Source organism: Cibotium barometz, chromosome 39, assembly GCF_041138505.1.
Source record: "Cibotium barometz isolate CiBa-2024 chromosome 39, ASM4113850v1, whole genome shotgun sequence".
NCBI classification, from domain to species: domain Eukaryota; kingdom Viridiplantae; phylum Streptophyta; class Polypodiopsida; order Cyatheales; family Cibotiaceae; genus Cibotium; species Cibotium barometz.
The window spans coordinates 17352555-17377106 of NC_141084.1; the positions used below are offsets into that span (position 1 = coordinate 17352555).

A 24552-nucleotide genomic window follows, 5' to 3' on the forward strand; every position below is an offset into this window, starting at 1 on the left:
TTTTTTACAAAGAATGACTTTTTGCTTAATTTTTAACTTAAATAATTTTTTGTTGTTGTTGTTAATTTAGTTTTTAATATTCTTAGGGCTTGCACATAGAGTGTATTAGGCTTTGTTTTCTTCCATTGGATTAAAAAATGCAATAGAATGCAAATTTTAGAGGTTTTTAGCTTTCTTTAGAGTTAAAAATAGAGCTAAAATCATTAATTTTTGTTTGATTTGTATGTTTTTTGTTTGATTTGTATGCATTAGAGTTTTGGCAAGCATTAGGAGTAGCTTAATCATTGAAAACATTTCTAAAAAACTCTTGAAATGGACCAATCTTCCTTAATTGATTGATTTTTATCATTAAGGGGGGTGACAATTTAAGAGAGAAAGAGATTAGAAAATGTATTTTTTGGGATCAAAATTGATCATGTAAGAGGTCGAAATTAGTGTTTTTAGTGTTTTGAGAGCATCTAGATGCATCAAAACACCTAATTATATCAATTTCTTCATCGATTGGAGGAATTTCCCTCTCTTTTACTTAATTTTGTATAAAGAGAAGAGACCAAAATTAAAAGTTTAATTAATCTCTAATTATAGATTAATTTACACATTAGTTGATGCACATAGGTTGGCAATTTCATGCTCTATCCAATGATGTGCTCAATGGTGTGAATTAATTAGAGCTCTTGATTAGTCTAAAGGAAGAAAGATTAGTGGAAGGATTAATCTTTGATTAATTCTTAAGCACCTTTTTTCATAACTCAATAAGGTTAATGAGCATTGAATGAAAAGATGAAAATGAGTTATCAAATTGTCCATTTTGGGGGTCGTTTATGAAGGGATAAGGGGGTGTCATAAAAGTGGTCTTTTTTGATTCCCACTTGCCTTTTTGGGAAACTTCCCATATCTCCCTAATTTAAAATAACTAAACACCCCTTGGAAGTGTTTTAAGAGTATAAAAGGAACTTAAGGACAACCTAAAAGTGCTTTAGGAACATCAAAAGCTATACATAAAATACTTTTAGAAGAATTCAAAGTGTTGTAAACTAAGTCAGGTACCACATGGAAGTGTTTTAGGTGTGCTAAGAGCACTTGTAAACTCCTATACACGGATTGAAGGTGCTTTGTAAATAGCTTAAGAAATATCAAAAAATTTAACACCGCCTAGAAGTGTTTTAGGAGTATAAAAGGAACTTAAGGACAACCTGAAAGTGCTTTAGGAGTTTCAAAAGCACTTTAATACCACTAGGAATTGAGGTTAGAACTAGGGTTGCAATTTATATATTTACTATAGGATGCATAAGATTACAAGGTTACAGGCTGTGAGAGAGAGAGAGAGAGAGAGAGAGAGAGAGAGAGAGAGAGTGATGAATCTTTTAAGGTCAGAGACAAAGGCATTGGAAAAACATATGAGTATGCTTAGGCTTAAGATTACAAGGTTACATGGGCATGTGTGTGTGTGTGTGTGTGTGTGAGAGAGAGAGAGAGAGAGAGAGAGAGAGAAAGATGAATCTTGTAACGTCATCGACAAAGACATTGGACTAAGTATGATCTACACTATGGCAATAATGTACAAGAAATGGATTTGAACTTGGGGGGATCACTCACTTAAGAGGGAAATGTGTAGATCGCTCTCTCTCCGTCTCTTTCTCTCTCCACCCTTGACAAAAATTTGTCTTGCAAAAATATTAAAGTTTGTAAAATGTTTGAGGTTATACTATCTATGTTCATAAAAAGTTTATCAACCTCCCAAATTTTGAAGTTAAAAAAGTTGCACATTACTTTTGAGGCCAAATGCTTTTGTCACATAAATGACTAAACGTGAATCTCTCTAAAGAACCCATTTGATCAGCCTTTGAAGATCCATGGACCTTGCCCATGTTTAGTATCACTTTTCTAACTTTGGAATTGCTTAAAAATAAGCAAAATAAAAGTTTTATTGAGCAAGTGCACCATATTACTTCTTGAAAAAGTTAATTATGAGTGTGTTTAACACAAGAACAAAGTTCTCTTTAAACAAGATAAAGGGTGTCAATATGCTTGCCAAGATGGTTACCAAAAAAAAGGCACCGTTAATGTTTTTTATTATACATAACTGAAATAAAAATAAACCAATCCCATCTCACACACACACACACACACACACACAGAGAGAGAGAGAGAGAGAGAGAACTGCATTAACGTCTTCAAAAGACTCCAAGGATCTATGAAAGCAAAACATCTCCACGAGAACCCTGAGTCATATTGTGTGTGTGTGAGAGAGTCATATTGTGTGTGCGTGTGTGTGTGTGTGTGTGTGTGTGTGTGAGAGAGAGAGAGAGAGACCCTTCACCTCAATAAGGGATGATTCCAAACGCGTTGAGAGATCATGTTCTAAAAAATGCATCCACCTTGCACACCTTGTCACTGCCACTAAGACATGGAATTCCTTCTGGCAATAATCATTACCATCATTGTGATACAAATGTTCATATAGCTTATACAAGCATGTATCACCGACATGCCGGATCTTGTTGTCAGACATGGCATGGCTAGGATCATGTAAATGCCAAATGAACTTGTCACACATCACACAAGCACCACAATGGCTGACAATCTTGTTTGTATTTAACTGTTCTTCCTTTTCTACATAGGATATGCACACATACAAAAAGTGGCTATTGCTATTAGCACGTGCTTTCATAATTGTCTAACCTGTTGCACAAAATACAGCATGAAGGTGTAGCCTAGTCAGTTTCTGCTTTGAAGTATCTCCTATGCTAGAGGTGCTGGGTTCAAATCGGGCTGGCTACAGTCGAATGTCCAGTATACTTGTCATGGTCTGCTACCCAATTCAAATGGTGGCAAGCAGGCCTGATATTGAGGGCTGCACTGGGCTTCAAAGCCCATTTTAGCCTTCAAGATAAACCCACATGGAACACTAAAGAAAAGGAGCTTGCTTCAAAAGCCCATTTTAGCCTTCAAAATAAACCTGCATGGAACACTAAAGAAAAGAGAACTCAGAAGAAGAGGGCATGTTTCAATCATAAGTTTTGAAGTCGTCTTTAAACTTTTCAGCCGCCGCTCTCTCTTCATCTTTGCTGAGTTTGCATACTCTCCAGTCACTTCGCTCTGGCATTCCCAGAAGCTTTGTGCAAACCTGCATACCACTTTTGAGTACATCTGAAAGCATACTTTGCAAAATCATAAGATTGAAGCAAATATAGAAAACAGAAATCAAAATGTTGGGACCTTTTTTCAGATTGGTATTTATAGCTTCTGACATGAACAGGATGTTTGTTTTTTCCTATTTTTTCCTTGGGTAGATCCTTCTGTAGTAGCAACTTGAGTGCCCACCTGACGAAAGGCGGCTTAATCTCCCACCCAAAAGCCCGTGGCCCCGATGCCGCCAGGGAGCCTGCGGGGATTCGAACTCGGGACCTCCCCCGTCCGGTAACAAACCCACACCACTAAGTCTACACACCCATTGGCCAGGATGTCTGTTTACATAGCAGCTTGAGGATATACGCCTAAGGTAACCTAACCGAAACCAATCTGCCACATCGAGTCTGTTGCATACATGTAAGTTAAGAAATGTTTGTCCACAATACGTATAGCTACTCAAAGCACAGTAGTCAAGTTTGTTCAATCCTGGACATGTTTTATGCTGCCTCAGTACTACTTGGGCAAACACAACCAGCATAGCACCTCTACTTTCATGGACTTGGCTTTTAACACATGCCCTTCAAGTGATTTGTCACCTCTTCGCGTCTTTCAAAAATGCATGAATATATACTGCAGCATATGGCAATGCCCCCACTTTGCCATATGGAGTATGAATACAGATGCCTGTAAGGGGCATCCTTGCAACCACACACACATGTGAACTTAATCACTTTTTGAGCTTGAACCTGACATATGCAACATCTTTGAGCACCATGATAATCCTGAGATGGAAGTAGTGTGGTCACTACCCATCCTACCTTGTGAGATCAATAGGCCCCCTCTCTAGAATCTAATATGTTCATCTCATGTCTCTATTTTTTACTCATTGAAGGATCTGTCTCTCTTAAGAAAATGAGAGTGGACATGGCAGCAGGGCTGAGAGATGTCACTGCTAGGCTTTAGATAAAGGTCAGCTCATAGAGCTTAGTTTTACTGACTCAACATCGTAGTGCAGTGTAGAGAGTCACCTAGCTTACCTGTGGGCCAATTTGCTCGCATTAATCTTTTTTAACAACATTTAGAGACCCATAGGGCTAAGAAAACTTCACTGTTGAGAAATCAATGAATTAAAACAGTCCTTGACATTAAAAATTGTTTAATAGCCTTGGAAATCTGTATATGTGCCAAGCCTTGCAAATGTTAGCTGCTTTCCTTTCTGTATTCAGAAAATTCACATAGACCCAGCCTAGTTGGTTATTTTTCAAAGCATTACACAGACATACCTCACGCCCAAACTGCATAGGTATGCTCTCCCCCAACTCGAGAACATGTGCTAGCACTGTGCCTTCAGGAAGCTCCACAAAGAAATAGTTTCTCCCACCTTGTAGATGATTTTGCAGAGCTTCCTGTGTACCTCGATTGTCCTCTTTTGTCCAAAAGACAATTTAAAAAGTCAAGAGACATAGCCCATGACATATAACAAAGCATACATAAACCTGCCTTGAAACATCAATCACCTGCAATGACACAGTCCACTCACCAGGTCGAATAACATGGAAGGTAAAGCCCAGTTCTTTGGCTGCAGACACAAAGCCACTCCTCAATTGAGACGCCTTGGCCAAAGGAATCGGGATGATCTGTTCCGTAAATCAAAAAATAAAGTACAAGTATTAAATTCTTCATTGCATTCTCAGATTGTAATCAATTATGCTTTGTCACCACCTGCTCCAGGAAAAAAAACAGAACAAAACAAAAACCCAAACCATCAATCTACAATGCCTAGCTCCATATAGTCTAGCAAAAATAGGCATTTGGATTGCGAACATGCTTTAACGACAGTACCTGTAAATGAGCATGAGTTCCTGCCTTCAATTGAAGGTATCGCTCGAAAACCACCATTGTTTTCCCCTGGCTTTTGTACAATCTCCGTAAGGCTCCTTTATATCTATGTAGCTCAGCTACAGCATGTTCAGGTAAGGAGATTGTGGAAGGGAAATGCTCAATAGGAAGTATTAGCACATGGCCATCAACAAGACCACCTTTTGCCATGGCACAATAGCAATGATCACCAATACTGATCACTAAATGTGTGTCAACATTCGGGCTTGCTAAACAGAACCAACAAGGTGCTGAAGACTGAATTCTCGAGTCATTAACACTGTGAGCAAACCTGTGATTGAAAACAATTGCCAATTATCACTTCCAAATGTCTCACACAAAGTTGCAACAATGGAGGAAAAAAAAACCTCTGTTGTTTTTGTTTTTCGAGCCGGGTCAGAAACGAGCAAGCTCGTTCTGAGAAAAAAAATCCTCTATGTATGCTCTCCTTGTCTTTATCTCAAAAAAGGGGTAATATTATTGTAGTGAAGTTTCAAGTTGTGAAAAACACATGCAACAGTTTGAAAAATTACCTGCACTTGTCACCATGGTCACATTTACCCCTTCTCTGAAAATCAAAACAAACACCTCCACCTGCATCGGTGCTTGCTTTGTCTTCATCTAAACTATGACGAAATTTGCATTCAGATCCCTTTTCACACTTCCCTTTTGTAACAAAATCAAAACAGGCCCCCTTGGATAATAATGTGTTATTACTCGTGTCATGCTTAAAGTTGCAGGCATCACCCCGAGAACAGGAACCCTTGAACATGAACTCATAGCAGACCTTCTCAGTGCCTCCATCACCTGTCTTTTGCCTCTTATTGTGTGGTGCAGCGAATCTCCAATACTGACCTTCCGAATCATGTGCAGGGGCTGACGGCTTCCGGGTTGTATGAACCTTACTAATGTCTTTGCCTTTAGAAGCTGTATAAGGAGATCGGGTAGTGTTGGTTGGTCGATGACCAAGTTCTCCAGAATTCATAGATGATGCAGGAGTAAGAGAGAGAGCATGCAGAAATTTCTGGAAGTGGCCATAACAAGAAAAAAAAATTTGGATCCTTTTCTTGAAGTTGAAATGAAGTTTGTTTTAAAGTGTTCACAATGCCATAAGAAACCCTTTGAACTCACTGAAACTTATGCTTAGTTTTGAAACAGGCACGAGTTTAGACCTGCTTCTTCTCATTTCCAACAGCTGCAAGTCCCACAAACCGAGTAACATGTGAGGAGCCTTCATTCAGGTATGGATCACGGGTGTAGAAGGACCCCTCAGAACCAGCAACGTGGTACCTGTTGTATGCATAATACGCCTCTCAAATTTACTTGCCATCCATTTTACAAATCAAAATGCATGGTTCGGTGAAGAAGAAAACAAAAGCAAACACCCCAAAAGGAAACACATACAATTGTGGTACTGACAAATTTTGTAAATGCACCATCACACTTCCACAAAAACTTGGAAGCCAACATTTAGCCGAGTTCAATCAAGATCTACAAAAGGACCCATAAAGAACACTCATATGGGATCCCTGAAGGGATGTTCTATCTAATAAACTACAAATTCTCTCTCTCACATATAAGGGCTGAACTAATGCCTACGGAGATGCCTGTGTTGGGGCCGCCTGTGTGTGGGCGATTGAAAATAATAATTTGTAAGATGGGAGATCTATGTTTGTGCATGTACGAGTGGGAGATATATGTTTGTGCATGTACGAGAGTTCTTCATTGTGACTGAATCATGTATGATAGTGTGTCATGTGAACACCTGAATTGATTTCTATGCATGAACCTTGGGTGGATTTTATTTTATTTTTTCCAAGAAAAGATCCTTCAATTAGTTAAGAAAAATGCAGCTGAATCGGCTAAGTTCATGACCCAATCTCAATCATGGGAGACAAGAAAAACAACAGGGACAGAGAGGGGCTCTTCCTTGCTGGCTGGCCGCTCACGGAGGAAGGCCATCTCATACAATAAGCGGACAGAAGGAACAGCCAAACAGGTGGCCTGTAGTGCCAAGTAACCTCATTGTCTCTGACCCTGAGGGAAGAACCACTGCTCCAAATCTGCAGAACAGCCTCACGGCACTTCTACATACACACAGAGCCGTCTCGAAGCTTCTCCCATGGCCATGGAGGGTGTGTATGATGTCCGTCCATATGCTCAATGATGGACTCAGCAGGTGGCATGGTAGTGCCCTCTAAGGCCTCACTGCAACAAGCACACCAAATGTGCCATGCTGCAATACTGTTGATGATCTGCCACCTCTGACAAAGAACAAGAGGCCTCAGCTGAGAGTTTACCTCACACAATGGTGGCACCAAACCTCTCCACTATCTCCTCCCGGCGATTGGGAGTGCTGTCACGAGGTAGCACTGGAGGAACCCTGTTGAGATATCGAGCTCCACTAGAGCTACGGCCGACATTGATGACCCGCCTGGGTGATAGCTTCTGCACTTATGCCAATAGCATGGTTGGTGAGATTATGGTTGATATGCCACTTTGGAGTACTAGAGTTATGGCATAGTTATAGCGCCAGCTCATATAGTCGAGTTCACACTATGGACCAACCATTGCATGTTATCATGGGAGAGTACTTTCCCTTTGTGTCACGTGCACACCCATCAGGTATACAAGTGGCATGGCATCATCAAGCATTAAATAGGACATCTAAGTATTATTTAGGCATATATCAACATAAGCATGTATATGGGGGTGTTTCAGCACCAACATCAGCACCTTAATCTTCATGAGCATGTAAGGCATTTAGTTGCATCAGGTCGGGGCTGTTAGCACCAGCCGACAGCACATTATGGGCAGCCGACAGCAGTTAGGTATTTATGGCAAGTCGTGAGCATCTGGGGGGCTGGCCGACTGCAGCACACTGGCCGACCAGCAGCCAGGTTCACATATATATAGAAGCGCATCCATTCAGTCCATCAGATCTCAGATCAGCAACGCATTGATCATCCTCACCTCAGCGTTTCCTTCTTAGGCAACAAGGAGAGCATCAGTTCGTCATCTGTTCATTAGTTCAGCATCAGTACATCAGCGTTTCAGCATACAGATAGCATCGCATCAGTTCCAAGCATTCCCTTCAGCGTTTCCTTCCCAGGAGACAAGGGAAAGTCAGTGGGACAGCAGTTCATCCAGCATATAGTCTTCAAATCAGCATATTCAGCACCATAGGCAGCATATTCAGCATATAAGTCATCATTCCTACCTCCTACATAGAGGGAAGCCGGCATCGAAGGGTGGACCTCAGCATTGGAGCAAGGAACAGTCCTCATCTTCAGCATTCAGCCCATCCATCTCATCCCGAGAAGGATCTTCATCTAGGACAGCATCATAGATCTATTTAGATCTCATTGTAAACCCATTCATTTAATATAGTTGCATTGCATTGCATTGACACTATTTGTCTATCTCTTAAGCATCATTAAGTGAAGTTTAGTTAGCCTAAGGTTGTGTTTACGACGGTCAATCTCCCCACATGTCACACTTTGTGTATGTACTCTTATCTTTTAGATATATGGTTGTAGAGAAGAGAAAAAGATAGAAGAAAATTCAGCCATCCATCTCTCTCTTGTGTCTTGGACTCTCTTGTGTGTGTGTGTATTTGCTTGCAAGGAACTCGAGCTCTCCCTCTCCCCCGCAATCTCTTTATGGTATCAGAGCTCCGGTTCATGTGAGAGCTAAGGAGGCAAGCAAGAGGCAAGAACAAGCAAGCAAGAAAGCCGTACACGGATAAGAGCATCATCATCTCTTCCCCTTCTTGTTTAGGTATAACACTCCTCGGTAGCTCCAAGAGCTACACATCTTCTATTGAGGAGCTCTCTTTGCAGGCTTGGAGGTGCCTGTGTGGTACGTAGTAATTTGTATTGAAGTTTTGCAGCCGGATTAGCGTTTCGGGCTCCGCTAAGTCACTGCAAGGTGTTTTCAACAGTTTCGGGAAGTTCTACTAGAGAACTACCTCTAGTCGAAATCTGGTTATTGCAATGCAACATTGCATTTTGGGAGTGCAGACAAAGTTTGTGACATGTAAAGGTCTTCGACCGTAGTAATCACAACCTTAGTCTAACTAAACTGCACTTAATGATGTTTAAGAGATAGACAAATATGTGTCAATGCAATGCAGCTATATTAGATGATGAATGCGGTTACAATGAGATCTGAATAGATCTATGATGCTGAATATGCTGCCTATATGCTGAATATTCTGATATGCTGAATGAACTGCTGTCCCACTGTCTTTCCCTTGTCTCCTGGGAAGGAAACGCTGAAGGGATGGCTTCGGGACTGAAGCAATGCTGATGGGATGCTGAAACGCAGATGTACTCCTATTACCTGGGAAGGAAACGCCGAGGAGAATAGATGCGTTTGCTGAAGATGATGTACTGAATGCTGATGATGATGGATGCGCTGCTGTTCTCAGCCCTTCTGGAGTAGAAACGCTGAGGGACACTGGGCTGAATGCTGAAAATGGACTTGAAGTGCTGAATGGAGAGGCGCCTATATATATATGTAGGAATGCTGCTGGTCGGCCAGCATAACTGCTGTCGGCCAGATGCAATGTCCATGACTGCTGGTCGGCTGCCCCATAAATGAGCCTAAAAATTGCATAAATATACCATGTGATGCAGATGAGGTGTACACTGTTGTTGCAGGTGCCATTCCAGCCCCATACAAGGATGTACAAGCTGAATTAAATGCTTTTAATGCCTGTAAAATGCCTGATAACTCAGGATGATGTTTATGATGCTAAAATGATGCCATGTCACTGTACACCTGAATGGTGTGCATGTGACATTCCCCGTTGCTAAACTGTTGCTGGGTGGTATACCTGGCAACCTTCGACTCCTCTGTGATCCTTCTCCTCCGAACCACTGCCCCCTTCTGTCTTCTGCTGTGCCGGGACTGAGGTCGTCTGCAGGAGTGAAATCCTTTGAGCCGAGACTCTATGTACTGCGGGAACTGAACGCAAATGGTGCTAAAACTGCTTGGAAATACCTGAGTCACCCCAGACCTGCCTGTGGAAACCTTTCACCTACCATCTCCGTCGTTCCTGAAGCTCTGAACCTCCTAAGGCGATGTTGGAGCAAACTTCCGTCTTCTGTGGAAGAGAAACCCCCTGCTGCTGCCAGTTGAAGCCCAAAACTTATGTCCTCCTTTGATGATGGATGTCATTCTTCCCCAGAGAGTTCATGGGTAAACATGTATGCCTTGCAGATGCAAGATGGACTGCTAAGATGACTGCTAAGATGTCTGCTATGCAAGCCATGTGCAACCCTATATGCTGTGCAAGAATGCAGATGGATGGGTTACTGATGCATACCTAAGGGAAAATCCGTAAGGGTGGCCTGCAAGATTTTGAGAACTGGGTTTAACTGTGCGGAAGCGATTAACATGATGTCTGACTGAATGACTGATGAACTGAACATGATCTAAGGCTGGTTACCCTGTAACGCTCTGATACCAATGTTACATGTAAAGGTCTTCGACCGTAGTAATCACAACCTTAGTCTAACTAAACTGCACTTAATGATGTTTAAGAGATAGACAAATATGTGTCAATGCAATGCAGCTATATTAGATGATGAATGCGGTTACAATGAGATCTGAATAGATCTATGATGCTGAATATGCTGCCTATATGCTGAATATTCTGATATGCTGAATGAACTGCTGTCCCACTGTCTTTCCCTTGTCTCCTGGGAAGGAAACGCTGAAGGGATGGCTTCGGGACTGAAGCAATGCTGATGGGATGCTGAAACGCAGATGTTCTCCTATTACCTGGGAAGGAAACGCTGAGGAGAATAGATGCGTTTGCTGAAGATGATGTACTGAATGCTGATGATGATGGATGCGCTGCTGTTCTCAGCCCTTCTGGAGTAGAAACGCTGAGGGACACTGGGCTGAATGCTGAAAATGGACTTGAAGTGCTGAATGGAGAGGCGCCTGTATATATATGTAGGAATGCTGTTGGTCGGCCAGCATAACTGCTGTCGGCCAGATGCAATGTCCACGACTGCTGGTCGGCTGCCCCATAAATGAGCCTAAAAATTGCATAAATATACCATGTGATGCAGATGAGGTGTACACTGTTGCAGGTGCCATTCCAGCCCCATACAAGGATGTACAAGCTGAATTAAATGCTTTTAATGCCTGTAAAATGCCTGATAACTCCTGATGATGTTTATGATGCTAAAATGATGCCATGTCATTGTACACCTGAATGGTGTGCACGTGACAAAGTTTGCACATGTATTGTTGATATTAGGTGTATGTACATGTACCCTGATCAGATCTGGTGACATACAGGTTGTGCTGAAGTACCGTTGCAACAGTCACAGAAGATATTGTTGTGTTATAGGTTACATACAGATTTTGTCTGTTTGCAGGTTTCTGATTGTTGCAAGCAAAGATGTCTGACGGACTCAATCACATTGTCTGGACAAGAATAACTTCCATGCCTGGAAGTTTAGAATGACCAATTTCCTAATGGGTAAAAAGATTTTGGGACTATGTCGAAGGAGACAACGAGGAGCCTCCGGAGTTGTCCGAAGAGTGCCACTCCAGTGGATATAAAGGCATTCAAGGACTGGAATCAGGGTGCAAGAAAAGTCATATATTGGCTTTCGATCAGTGTCATAGACACAATGATAGGACACATACAGGATGCCAACACTCCAACAGGTGCAGATGCTCCAAACCAATACAAAGGCAAAGAAACTGTAGCTAAAACAAGAGTTGCATACTCTGAAAAAGAAAAGCATGTCTATCAATGAGTATGCTTTAAAGATCAAGAGCATTGTACCAATGAGGTGATAGCTCAAGTGGTGAAGGTGTTTGTCTAGAACCAAGAGATCGTGGGTTCAAAACCCCTCTTGGTGCTTCCTCGGCAGCATCGCCTATGGGCGGATAATTAAGCGCCTACGGACGATTGAAAAATTAGTTACTCCGGAAGGATCTTGGGCCTAAGGCCAGTCAGGAAAGATCAAGAGCATTGTTGAATCCCTTAGGTCTATCAATATATCGGTGGAAGATGATGATTTGGTGAGTGTCTATTTGAATGGGCTTCGCAAAGAGTACAAGCCATTTAAGACTTCCATTGTAGTTAGAGAGAATATTCCCAACTTTCGGGACTTGATGTCTATCCTGATTATAGAAGAAAAGTCTCTAGGTGAGGACTCTTTTTCACAAAGCAAGAACACATAAGAACAGGCCTTCTATTCTAATTCATGTAGAGACAAAGGCAGAGAAATGCATCTTTATTAGTTATGCTATGCAGAAAGATTATAGATGTTATAACCCTACCACTCGTGAGATGCGAGTAAGCAGAGATGTTGTCTTTGATGAGATGAGTAGCTGGTATGCACCAATGGTGAAGGTAACAGAAGATGCAGATGTAAGAAGTGTTGATGTTGCACCACATGTAGAGCAGCAGTCACAAGTGCTTAGTGGACCTAGAGAGTCCTCTAGCAGTGGATCCAATGTTAGTCCATGGTCAGGCAGGTTGAGGATAAATATAGATACGCATGTATCACGAAAAGGGAAGGAAAAGGTAGATCGATTTTTTGTGCCTGATCTGTCAACAGGTCACTCATATGTGGATGGTGACTCTACTAGAATATATATCATCTCCAGAGGATCTACATGTGTCTTTTCATCCTTGTACTGGTCATTTTTATGAGGCCTTGCATTGGCATATTTAGCAGATATTATTTAGGATTTTTCTGTCATTTTTTATGCTTTTTATAGCATTTTTATGCTACATGACAGCTGTCGGCCTCTTACAACTGGCCGACCAGCTCATAGAAGGGATATATAAGAGTGCGCACCCTTTTAGGCATTGTGCATCTCAGTGTATTTAGGGAATGCCTATTTATTGGGTATTTGTCTATTTTTCTCCTATTTAGTAGGTCATAGGGCAGTCAACCAACTCCCTTACATCACTATAAAAGGGGCCCTCCCATATTCACTTGTTATCCATCTAACCTATTGATAGGCACATGTTCTACACCATTTGCTGGCTGATATTGCCATTGTAAAAGCCTCTTGCTACATAACATGATGTTCATTGTCTGATGTCTCTCTCTCCTTTGCTCTCCCTCTCTCCTATGTTTTGCTTCCGCATTGTGCAACTTTATCATGGTATCGGTCGCTTCGGTGCTAGCATCCACATCTCGTTCCCTCGTCTGCAAGATTGGTTGGAAGAGGAGGCCTATGTTTTCTTGCATCTACAGCAACAGGAGGCTGCGTTTTTGCTTCTTCATGCATTTCTTAATCTACTGGTGGCTGCCTTTTACTGCTGTGTTTCCATCCAAGTGGCTGCGTTTTCAGATCTGTGGCTGCGTTTTTCCCTGGGTGCTGCGTTTTCAGCATTGCAGCTGTGTTTTGGTGGGTGGCAGCGTTTTTCTCTCCTTTTGCTATCTTCTTCATCAACGTTTTCAGTTGGTGGTGGTGTGTGGGCTGCGTTTTCAGTCCTAGTCAGCAGTTGGTGGTCTTCTTCGGGTGTGGAGCACCCACGACTAGTGACATCTTCAGCCTGCCTCTTCTTCGATGGATCTACCTACTTTGTGGATGCTTTCCGGCAAGATTTGTGGGTTTGTTTGCTGCAGTCCAGTCCCACTCTACCTCAGTTCTCAGAGGGGGCTAATCAGTCCTTTCATTATGTGGCATTGGAGTTTGTTGGAGAAGTGTGTTGAAGATTGGTTGTGGAGTGTTCACATCATTAGTGGCACAAAGGCTTGCTTGCAGAGGTGTGCTATTGTCGTGAATATGGGTTCCCTCTCATATATCCTTGAGCATGTAAGGTTCCCTCCTAGTGGACAGGATCAGGCACTTGCTGCAGTGCAACAAACAGGACGGTGTCAATGCTACTCTTCTAGAAAGTAGGTTCATTTGCCCAAGGATTGCAAGGCCAAAGGTACAGCCCATGCTAGGACCAAGTTTTCAAAGACGGGCAATGATCATATACAGGATGATGACTGATACTTCTAGTGTCCCCAAGGCTACAAAAGCTAGGGAGGACCTGGATGGTCTGCTTCTATAGTTATACAGATAGTTCTCCCTCATGTGCTTCCAGCCAGAGGAGGCTTGTGGGCGGGAGAGGAGGCTGTTAGTAGCTCCATTTATGGTGCATGGCATCCGTGAGTCGGAGTTCCAAGCATTAAAAATATTTGGCGAGACAAGTTCATTTTGGAGCTATGGACTGGATGTGTTCCATGTCTATTGCTTGGTGTAGGAGAGATTATGGACTGGTTGAGTTTCAAGTTCATTGTTCGAGGTTTCTTTTTTGGGACGTGATGTGTTCACAGTCCATTGTTGGGGATTATGGACGCGGTGTGTCCAACTGCTCATCATTTTATTCTTGGAGTTCACAGCACACTTATGTGGGAATTCGGAACCAAGCAAAGTTCCTTGCTATTCGTGGTGGCGTTTTGTTTCAAGGAAACAGGTTGGCGGGTGCTCTTTCCGAGGTGTATCTGGTACTGCGCAATACTGGAGTGTCCATGGTTGCATCTTCATTAGCTTATCTTCTTCAGACTCTTACACACTATGAGCTGCAGAGGGAGTGTTAGAAATTGTGCATCTCAATGTATTTGGGAAATGCCTATTTATTGGGTATTTATCCATTTTTCTCCTATTTAGTAAGTCGTGGTGCACTCGGCCAGTTCCTAGGGATAGTCGGCCAACTCCCTTGCACCACTATAAAAGGGGCCCTCCCATATTCACTTGTTATCCATCTAACCTATTGACGGGCACATATTCTACACCATTTGTTGGCTAATATTGCCATTGTGAAAGCCTCTTGCTACATAACATGATGTTCATTGTCTGATGTCTCTCTCTCTCTCCTATGTTTTGCTTCCGTATTGTGCAACTTTCTAACATGCAGCGGTATTATGCGTAATGAAGGATCCTGTCACACAAGTCTCACACCACCTTCTTTATCCTGAGTTTCACGAGTCTTTAGCAATCCACTTTTAGCACTTCAAACTTTAAGAGATGAGAGAGAGAGATAGATCTATACACCTTATTGGGTCCCAAATTACCCACTGAAGGGCCCCCTCCTATTGCTAGGAGTATTTGCTTTATTACCTTTGAATAGAATGAATGAGGATTGACTTTGGACTGTAGATAAGCCAAACGTAAGACCTTTGAGAGACCAAGAATCGGGCTGAACTGTACACGGCTGTAGAAGCACCAATGATGACCGATCCAAGCCTATGCACTCTTCCAATGGAATGTAGGAAGGCTGCAAATCTGAGGCTGAGAAAAGGGGCTGATTGGGACTGTTCTAGGCTGTGAATATATGCGGAAAATGAATGAATGAATGCATTTTACCTTCACCGGTAGGGCTGTAGCAAAACGTTGATGTAAGTGAATGCGGAAATCTGTATGTATGCTGAAAACGCAAGGTACTAATGTGCTTCTACTGGCTGAATGCTGCGGATGCTGCGTTTTGTTGATGTAGGGCTGAATGCTTCATGTGTAGATGCTCCTTGTGCTGAAGGGAAATGCTTGACTCCAATGATTATGATATGAATGAATGAATGCAAGGTGGAGCTATTTATATGTCTCTCATAAGCTGGTCGACTGGCTGAAAGCATCATGTCTTGCATAAAATGGATAATGTTGCTAATAATATGGTAAAAATGCCAATTAAATGCTATAAAATATGGGGAAAATAGTGGATGATATTCTGAGTCTTCTACAATGATCTAGATGGTCTATATGCATATGGGATGAATGATATGCAAAATGCAAATATGTTCTTATGCAAACCCTAAGGCTTTTGTAACTTCTAAATGCATGAATGATTCTCTCCAAGTGGGTTAAGGGACTGGACTAACTGACTGACTGACTCTCAAAGGCTAAGGAATGACCTACGTAGCTCGTGCTTGGCATATCCTGGACTGAGGATTACAATGGGGTCACGGCATACGACAAATATCAAATCCTAAAGGGTTCTACTGTTGTACAGTGTTGCACTGATGATGAGCCATCTTGCCACCATGCACTACAGCGCAGAGTGCATGTGACAAACTTTATCATTGGTTGAGGTGGTAATTCACGTAGCTACTCTCGGGTTGTCGCATGACTAGTTGTGGTGGATTATCCCATATTCAAGGGCATGGGAAGTCGAAGAGCCATATATAGGGTGTGGTGGCACCTTGTCATAGATATCTCCTCTAGCCAGGTTTTTGGGGGGAGCAACGGTTGGGAGATGGGAGCCCAGCCACCAACGTTGCTCAGTGCCCTAGGGTGGCGTGCGTGCTGCTGCATGACTTTGACATGGTATCAGAGCTCGACATGTGTGGTCCTCGGCGGTCCTAACCTTCGTTGATCAAGGTGCTCGAATTGAAGGAGGATGGTTGAGGTGGCAATTCACGTAGCTACTCTTGGGTTGTCGCATGACTAGTTGTGGTGGATTATCCCGTATGCAAGAGCATGGGAAGTCAAAGAGCCATACATAGGGTGTGGTGGCACCTTGTCATAGATATCTCCTCCGGCCAGGTTTTTGGGGGGAGCAACGGTTGGGAGATGGGAGCCCAGCCACCGATGTTGCTCTATGCCCTAGGGTGGTGTGTGTGCTGTTGCTGCGTGACTTTGACACACCCTTCCCCTCATATTCTATCTCATTCTTGCATATCTGCTGGGGGTCATCGGCTGTTGCAACAGTCTCTTATGCTTGTAAGCACCTACGGGCTTCCCTCATGCTCATTTTCAGCAATAATCAACTGTTCTCAGCCTTCTACAGTTTGTGCTTTGGGCCTACAACCTGTGTTTGCTCTTTCTTCCATGGTATCAGAGCCAAACGCTAATCTACAGTCAAGAAACTACTGCGTTTTTCTGATTGGAGCAGAGGCTTCATCAATTTGCTGCGTTTTCTACATCTGTATTGTTGGACTGCTGCGTTTTTGTTGTTGGTGGCTGAAGCTCTCTTCTAGGTGTTGACGACAAGTTCCTGAGAGATTTGCTTTGCTTTCTCTATTTCTCTTTTCCCACCCTCTCTCCCTTTCTTCTTTCTCTCCTCTTGTTGTGCATAGCTTGAGAGGAGGCTATTTGCTGTTTTTTTTACAGCCCTCTTCCTTCAGAGAAGATTTCTTGTCAGAGGACATGGCTTCAGGAGATTTCTCTACTGTTGCTCCTTCTCCACTTGATACTCTAGCACCATCACAACCTAGATCCCTTGCTCCCACTCCACAAGTGGTTCCTCTACCTAATCTTTCTTCTCTGAGTTTCTCTCATCCACGTCTTGCTCCCACCCCTACCCATATACCATCCTACAATCCTCCCCAAGTAAGTGACTCCATGAAGCTTACAGCAACCAACTATCATACATGGTCTTTCTACACTCAGTTATTGTTGGAAGGACCTGGTGTGTGGATGGCAGGCAAAGGCGGAAAAGGGAACTCCAACAACAAAAACAAAGGCAAAGGCAAGGGTAAACATGATTCAAAGGAGTCCAACAACAAAAGCAATGAATGTGATTACTGTGGCATGACAAGTCATACTGAGGCTAGCTGCTTTGCTCGTTGTGATGACTCTCGAGCAGCCAAAGCCAAGTATAAAGCCTAGGATGCTTCTAAAGCATCTGACAAGCACAACACCAAAGATAAGGGCAAGGACAGTTTTAGAGGAGGGATCTACCAAAGTTGCATACATGGCAGTCACAAATTCATCCACTTCTTCACATGATTCACTCCTCGTGATCTCAGAGATGACTTCTCTAGAAGAGGTCAGTGACACACCTGAAGCGTTGGAATGGGTTGGTGATAGTGGTGCTTTTGCCCACATGACCAATCAAGCCCATATCTTGGAGGACTACCAGACCCTCTCTTTTTTAGTTCGTATCGGCAACAACTCCTCGCTTCCTGTCACCGGTGTTGGTAATGTTTCTTTGGGTTCCTCTGCCACCTTACATGATGTTTTACATGTACCACGGATTTCCAAAAATCTGTTTTCAGTGTACAAAGCTTCTCAGAAGGGACTTGGTGTGTACTTTGATGAGGAGGTCATTGAAGTGATCGGCAGGAAGACTCTCAGTTGTTGGAGTCTCTACAAGATCACCAACTTTTCTTCCCAGATCCCTCACACTGAGTCACAGCTTTGGTTTCTGAGGCACATACTTCTCTGTGGCATTCTCGCTTCGGTCATGTACCCATTGCTGCCTTACAAAAGTTCCATTCTCAACAGGTTGTCAGCGGACTACCTCCGCTCAGGTCTCTTTCACACATCTACTCATAAGGCATGATGGGCAAGCATCATCGAGCTGCATTTCCAGAGGAGGCCACTCATCAAGCAACCCAAAGACTGGAGCTTATACATGCAGATCTTGTTGAACCTATGGAGGTTGAGTCCCTTGGAGGGGCTCTATATTTTCTTATTCTTGTGGATGATTTCACTCGCAAAGTCTCAGTATGTTTTCTGGCTCGCAATTACCAGTTTCAAGACTTGGATCGCGCTGGTGGAAAATCAGTTTGGGGGTACAATTTCTTTCCTCCGGACTGATAATGGTGGTGAGTTTGTACCGTTTGATGACTTCCTTGTGTCGAAGGGCATTCACCGACAAACCACAGTTCCTTACACTCCTCAACAGAATGGAGTTGTGGAACGGAAACTGGACCATAAAAGAGATGGCTCGTTCTTTGTTGCATCATGCAAGTCTTCCTCCTGCTTTCTGGGGTGAAGCTGTGGCTACCCCAATTTATCTCATTAACCACTCTCTCACAAAAGTAGTTGAGGGGATGACTCCAGAGGAGGCTTTTACAGGACATAGTTCTTCTGTTTCTCATCTGTGTGTTTTCAGTTGTGTTGCTTATGTGCATCAGAAGAGGACCACACTCGCACCAAAGTCAAAGAGGATGATCTTTATAGGGTACAATTTGAGATCCAAACGGTGCCGCTTCTGGGATCCGGAGGTTTGATCATTTCCCGTGATGCTCGGTTTGATGAGAGCTTATTTGGCATGGACTCCTCTCCACCTGATGCATCTTCCGACTTTCTGGATGATCCATTCCCAGCCGATGTTAGTGATCTTATACCTCTTCCACGTCCAGCTCTTCCTCCTCCTCTTGTTGCAACTCCGGTGACCATTGCTACTTTACAGCCACCAGCTATTGAGAGGAATCACACTTGGTCTTTGGTGCCACGGCCTTTACATCGTCGTGTGATTGGTGTGAAATGGATTTTCAAAGTCAAGTTACATGCAGATGGTACTTTGGATAAGTACAAAGCATGCCTTGTTACTCGAGGATATGCTCAAAAGGCAGGTGAAGACTTTGATGAGACATTTGCTCCTAAAGCCACGTATACCACCATCTGGATTGTTTTGGCTCTAGCTGCACACTTCAGATGGCCCGTGTTCAAGATGGAGGACGTTTATGTTGAGCAGCCTCCTGATTTTGTGATTCACAAACAGGACACCCATGTGTATCTTCTGAAGAAGGCTCTTTATGGTCTCAAACAGGCACCCCGTGCCTGGTATCAGAAGATAGATGCCTTCTTGTTATCTCTTGGCTTTGAGAAAGCATACGCAGATAGCAATCTCTATGTGCTTCTTTCTAATGGGGATATTTGTGTCATTGTTTTGTATGTTGATGACCTCATCCTTTCTGGCTCAGATACTGAGTTGGTCACATAGGTTCAGTCCAAGATTTCAGCAACATTTGAGATGACTGATCTTGGCCTTCTTCATTATTTTCTTTGGCTGGAGGTTTGGCACAAAGCTAATTGTATCTTCATTTCTCAACAAAAGTATGTGAAGAAGCTGTACACCTCTCTCTTGTCCCATGGATCCCAATGCCAAGTTAAGGAGGATGATACACCCTTGGTGGATTCCATAGCATACCGGCAGATTGTTGGTTCATTGCTTTACCTAGACAACACCTGTCCAGATATATCCTACGCTATGAGTGTTCTTAGCTAGTTCTCATCAGCTGCTCGAAGGTCTCATTGACAAGAAGCCTTGAGAGTTCTTCACTATCTTCGACGTACTTTAGATTATGGCATCACCTATTCCAGTGGTGCTGATTTGGTTGGTTTCATAGATTCTGATTGGGCAGGCTGCATTGATACTCGGAGGTCTACATCTGGATATTGCTTCATGCTTGGTATTGGATTGGTTTCTTGGAAGTCTCAAAAGCAGAGGATTGTTTCTGCTTCTTCCACTAAGGCTAAGTACAAATCCTACCTTCTCTCCTCCATTGAGGCGCTCTGGATTCATCAGATTCTGGAGCATTTGTGCTTTTCGACACTTCCCCGGTTACCATCTTCTTGGATTCTCAGAGTGTTATTGCTCTAGCTCAGAATCCTGTGATACGGGGACGATCCAAGCATATTGAGGTGCATTATCATTTTGTACGCAACTCATAGGAGGGATATATAAGGGTGCACACCCTTCCCCTCGTATTCTATCTCATTCTTGCATATCTGCTGGAGATCATTGACTGTTGCAACAGTCTCTTATACTTGTAAGCACCTACAAGCTTCCCTCGTGCTCATTTTCAGCAATGATCAACTCTTCTCGGCCTTCCACAGTTTGAGCTTTGAGCCTACAACCTGTGTTTGCTCTTTCTTTCAGACTCTAGCGGCTCTAAGCAGAGCCTTGATGAGGAGCTTGGCATTCCGTCTGTGAGGTGTAAGGAGAACCAAGGCTGTTTTGAAGACACCTAGCAGTGATCCAGGTATATGCAAGTCTACGAGGATTAAGTACCCTATTGACAGGTTGAGATATGATGGATATATAGCCCATCATTATGCTTACATGGTTAAAGCAATACAAGAGTTGGAGCCCACTTGTTTTGAGTTGGCACTTGGAAATAAGAAATGGAAAGATGCCATGAATGAGGAGATGGCAGCACTGCATGCAAATGCAACATGGGAGTTAGTGCCTTTGCCCAAGGAAAAGAAATCAATTGAATGTAAGTGGGTGTATAAGATCAAGCATAATGCTGATGGTTCAATGCGCAGGTATAAGGCAAGATTGGTTGCCAAGGACTATGCATAGACTTATGGCATGGACTACGAAGAGATATTCAGCCTGGTTGCAAGAATGGCAACCGTGAGAGCCGTTATTGTTATGGCTGCAGCAAAGGGTTGGTCTTTACATCAAATGGATGTAAAGAATGCCTTCTTGCATGGTGATTTGCAAGAAGAAGTATATATGATGCAACCACTAGGTTATGACAGTAATGCACACCCAAATTTTGTATACAGGTTACGCAAAGCCTTGTAGGGCTTGAAGCAGGCACGCAGAGCATGGTCAAACAAGATCAGAAAGTATCTTGTTACCATTGGATTTTAGATATCCAATGCAGATTTTTCACAAAGACAGACAGAGAGATCATGCTATTAGTCATCTATGTGGATGACTTGATTATCACTGGTGATAGTGATGTTGACATACATGATATCAGGAGGCTTTTGAAGCAGAAGTTTGAGATAAAGGATTTGGGTGAGCTGCGGTATTTCTTGGGCATAGAGGTGGTGAGATCACCTCATGGCATTTCGTTATTGCAGAGACAATATGGCTTGGACATGTTGTCCAAGTATAGTATGACAAGCTGCAAGCCTATTTCACTACCATTGGTGCAGAACACAGCTTTCCATAGATGCAGGTGAGCTTTTGGAGGACCCCACTACGTACAGGCGCATAGTGGGTAGCTTGATCTACATGACCATTACTAGGCCAGACTTGAGCTATGTTGTTAGACTTGTGAGTCAGTTTATGCAGGCCCCTCGGAAGCCACACTTGGATGCGGCTAGACGGATTCTCAGGTACATAAAGTCCACAGTTGATTATGGACTTTTCAATGAGGCTGGTACATAGATACAGCTACATGGGTACACAGATGTTGATTGGGCTGGTAGTGTTACAGACAGGAGATCTACCAGTGGTTTTATGTTCTCATTTGGGAGTGCTGTTGTGAGTTGGAGCAATAAGAAGCAGTCAACAATTGCCTTGTCAAGTACACAGGCAGAGTACAGGAATGCTGCTATGGCAGCTTGTGAGGTAGCTTGGTACATAGATACAGCTACATGGGTACACAGATGTTGATTGGGCTGGTAGTGTTACAGACAGGAGATCTACCAGTGGTTTTATGTTCTCATTTGGGAGTGCTGTTGTGAGTTGGAGCAATAAGAAGCAGTCAACAATTGCCTTGTCAAGTACACAGGCAGAGTACAGGAATGCTGCTATGGCAGCTTGTGAGGTAGCTTGGTTTCAAAAGTTACTTGATGATATGGGTGAGCCCGTGGATAGGACAATTGTCATTTATTGTGACAGCATGAGTAGCCTACACTTGGCCAGAGTATACCATGTTAGAACGAAGCACATTGAGATGCATTATCACTTTGTGAGAGAAGATTCTAGCAGGTGAAGTAGATCTGGTATATGTCAGCGCTAAGGATCAAATGGCTGACATCTTCAGAAAGGCATTGGGCACAAAGAAGCTCCATAGGTTTAGGAGCTTACTTGGAGTGCAGTGTGTGGAGTTGAGCTCAAGGGGGAGTGTTGAGATATCGAGCTCCACTAGTGCTACAGCGGACATTAATGACCCAGTTGGGTGATAGCTTCCACACTTATGCCACTGGCATGGTTGGTGAGATTATGATTGATATGCCGCTAGTGGATGACGGGCTGTGTGACAGCCACTTTAGAGTACTAGAACTATGGCATACTTATAGCACCAGCTCATATAGTTGGGGTTCACACTATCGACCGACCATTGTATGTTATTGTAGGAGAGTACTTTCTATTGGCTAGTGCCTAGAGTGCACCCACACAATAGTGGGGAGAAGAGGGAGAGATGATAATCAACAAGAGAATCAGCACAAGATTAAAGAAATTGTGAGAGTACAAGATATAGTGGAAAGCATAAATTCATTATAAAAGTAGGTCCTTTTTATAGGAGAGACCTTATTACATATTCTAAGCATATGCTAGATGTGATGTCACCACATATGCTAAATATGATTCCACCACATATGCTTAGTATGATACCACCATGTATGCCAAATATAATGCCACCACATATTCCTTTTAAGAGGTTGTTACTACATAAGAGACTTATACATACTAGCGGTTGTTTACACACATTCGAACAACTTTATTTAAGGCTTACATTTAGTGCTAGTTTACTCAACCACCTAGCACTTGTTTATTCCCACATTAATCACTATTAATATTTACCATTCCCTCCCATAGTGATAATGTGGCTAGAAAGCCTAGTCATCTTGGACTAGGTTTACTTTATCTTATGACTACTGCTATTTTTTTTTGCCCACGAACCCTTTTCACGATCATGAAAGTGTAGGGACCTTTCACGCCGTGAAATAGATATCACGGACTTAATTAAATTTCATTTAATATTTATTTTTCTTTGGCCCACGGATCCTTTTCACGATAATGAAAGTGCAAGGACCTTTCCCGCGCCGTGAAATGGATCTCACGGACTTAATTTAATTTAATTTAATTTACTTTTTTTAAAAACCCACGGTCCCTTTTTTTATTTTTTGGCCCACGGACCCTTTTCACAATCGTGAAAGTGCAAGGACCTTTCACGCCGTGAAATGGATCTCATGGACTTAATTAAATTAAATTTAATTTTTTTTGCCCACGGATCCTTTTCACGATCATGAAAGTACAGGGATCTTTTACACTGTGAAATGGATCTCACGGACTTAATTAAATTTAATTTATTTTTATTTTTTTGGCCCTTGGACCCTTTTCATGATCGTGAAAGTGCAGGAACCTTTCACGCCGTGAAATGGATCTCACGGACTTAATTAAATTTTTTATTTTTATTTTTATTTTTTTAACCCACGGAAATTGTGGAACTTCTTGAGCCTCCACCAGCTCGTTCTCTCTCTCCCATAGCCTCATCCTTGACCACCATTCCCCAAGATCCCCCCCACGTCCAGCTCCTGCCTCTTCGCCCTCCCATAGCACCAGATCCACCTAAAACCCGTTTCAGGTCCTGGCAAGAGTTTTCAGATCTTGTGGAAACAACCATTTGTTCCTCACCGGTCTCCACCCTCTCCCCCACCCCCCCCACCCCCCATCTCCCTCAAAAAAAAATAAAAAAATCCATGGGACACCTCGTGGGCTATTCTGTCTTCAGATCTGTAACAATGGAGACTAGCTCTCTGGAGGAGGCGGTGGCCGAGTGTGTGGTTCTTCATTATTTATGTCCATCTCACTCCAACGTTAGTGCAGCCGTCTTCTCCTTCCCCCTGACCATGGTCCCCGAGCAGGGTTGGGACAGCGATTTAGTGAAGGGCATTACTCGGGGCCAGGTCATGGGCCCCGAGCAGGGTTGGGACAGCAATTTAGTGAAGGGCATTAATCGGGGCCAGGTCATCGCTCTCTCACTCCTTGGGAGATCTCAGGTCCCGGAGGCCATTGAGACACTTTGGTTGACACGCCACATGGAGATAAGCCCTATACGGCTGAGGCTAGAGAGGTCCACTTCTTCATCTTTTTCCACATCAGCTTTGCTGCTGAGAGGGAAGTTTTCAGGTACATACACAACA

General features: G+C 43.1%; 1 protein-coding gene across 1 annotated transcript in view; it reads right to left on the reverse strand.

Annotated features, from left to right (window-relative positions):
• Positions 1-2405: 2405 nt before the first annotated feature.
• The window catches only part of LOC147615804 (CwfJ-like family protein / zinc finger (CCCH-type) family protein), a 65351-nt gene continuing 43204 nt past the window's right edge, over positions 2406-24552 (reverse strand). The window contains exons 5-10 of the mRNA XM_086778412.1: positions 6183-6300; positions 5544-6034; positions 4975-5302; positions 4673-4769; positions 4416-4558; positions 2406-3127 (exon numbers count right to left, since the gene is read on the reverse strand). Coding sequence (XP_086634538.1) covers positions 3008-3127; positions 4416-4558; positions 4673-4769; positions 4975-5302; positions 5544-6034; positions 6183-6300 — 1297 coding nt within the window. The 3' untranslated portion in view covers positions 2406-3007. The remainder of the gene's footprint in view (positions 3128-4415; positions 4559-4672; positions 4770-4974; positions 5303-5543; positions 6035-6182; positions 6301-24552) is intronic.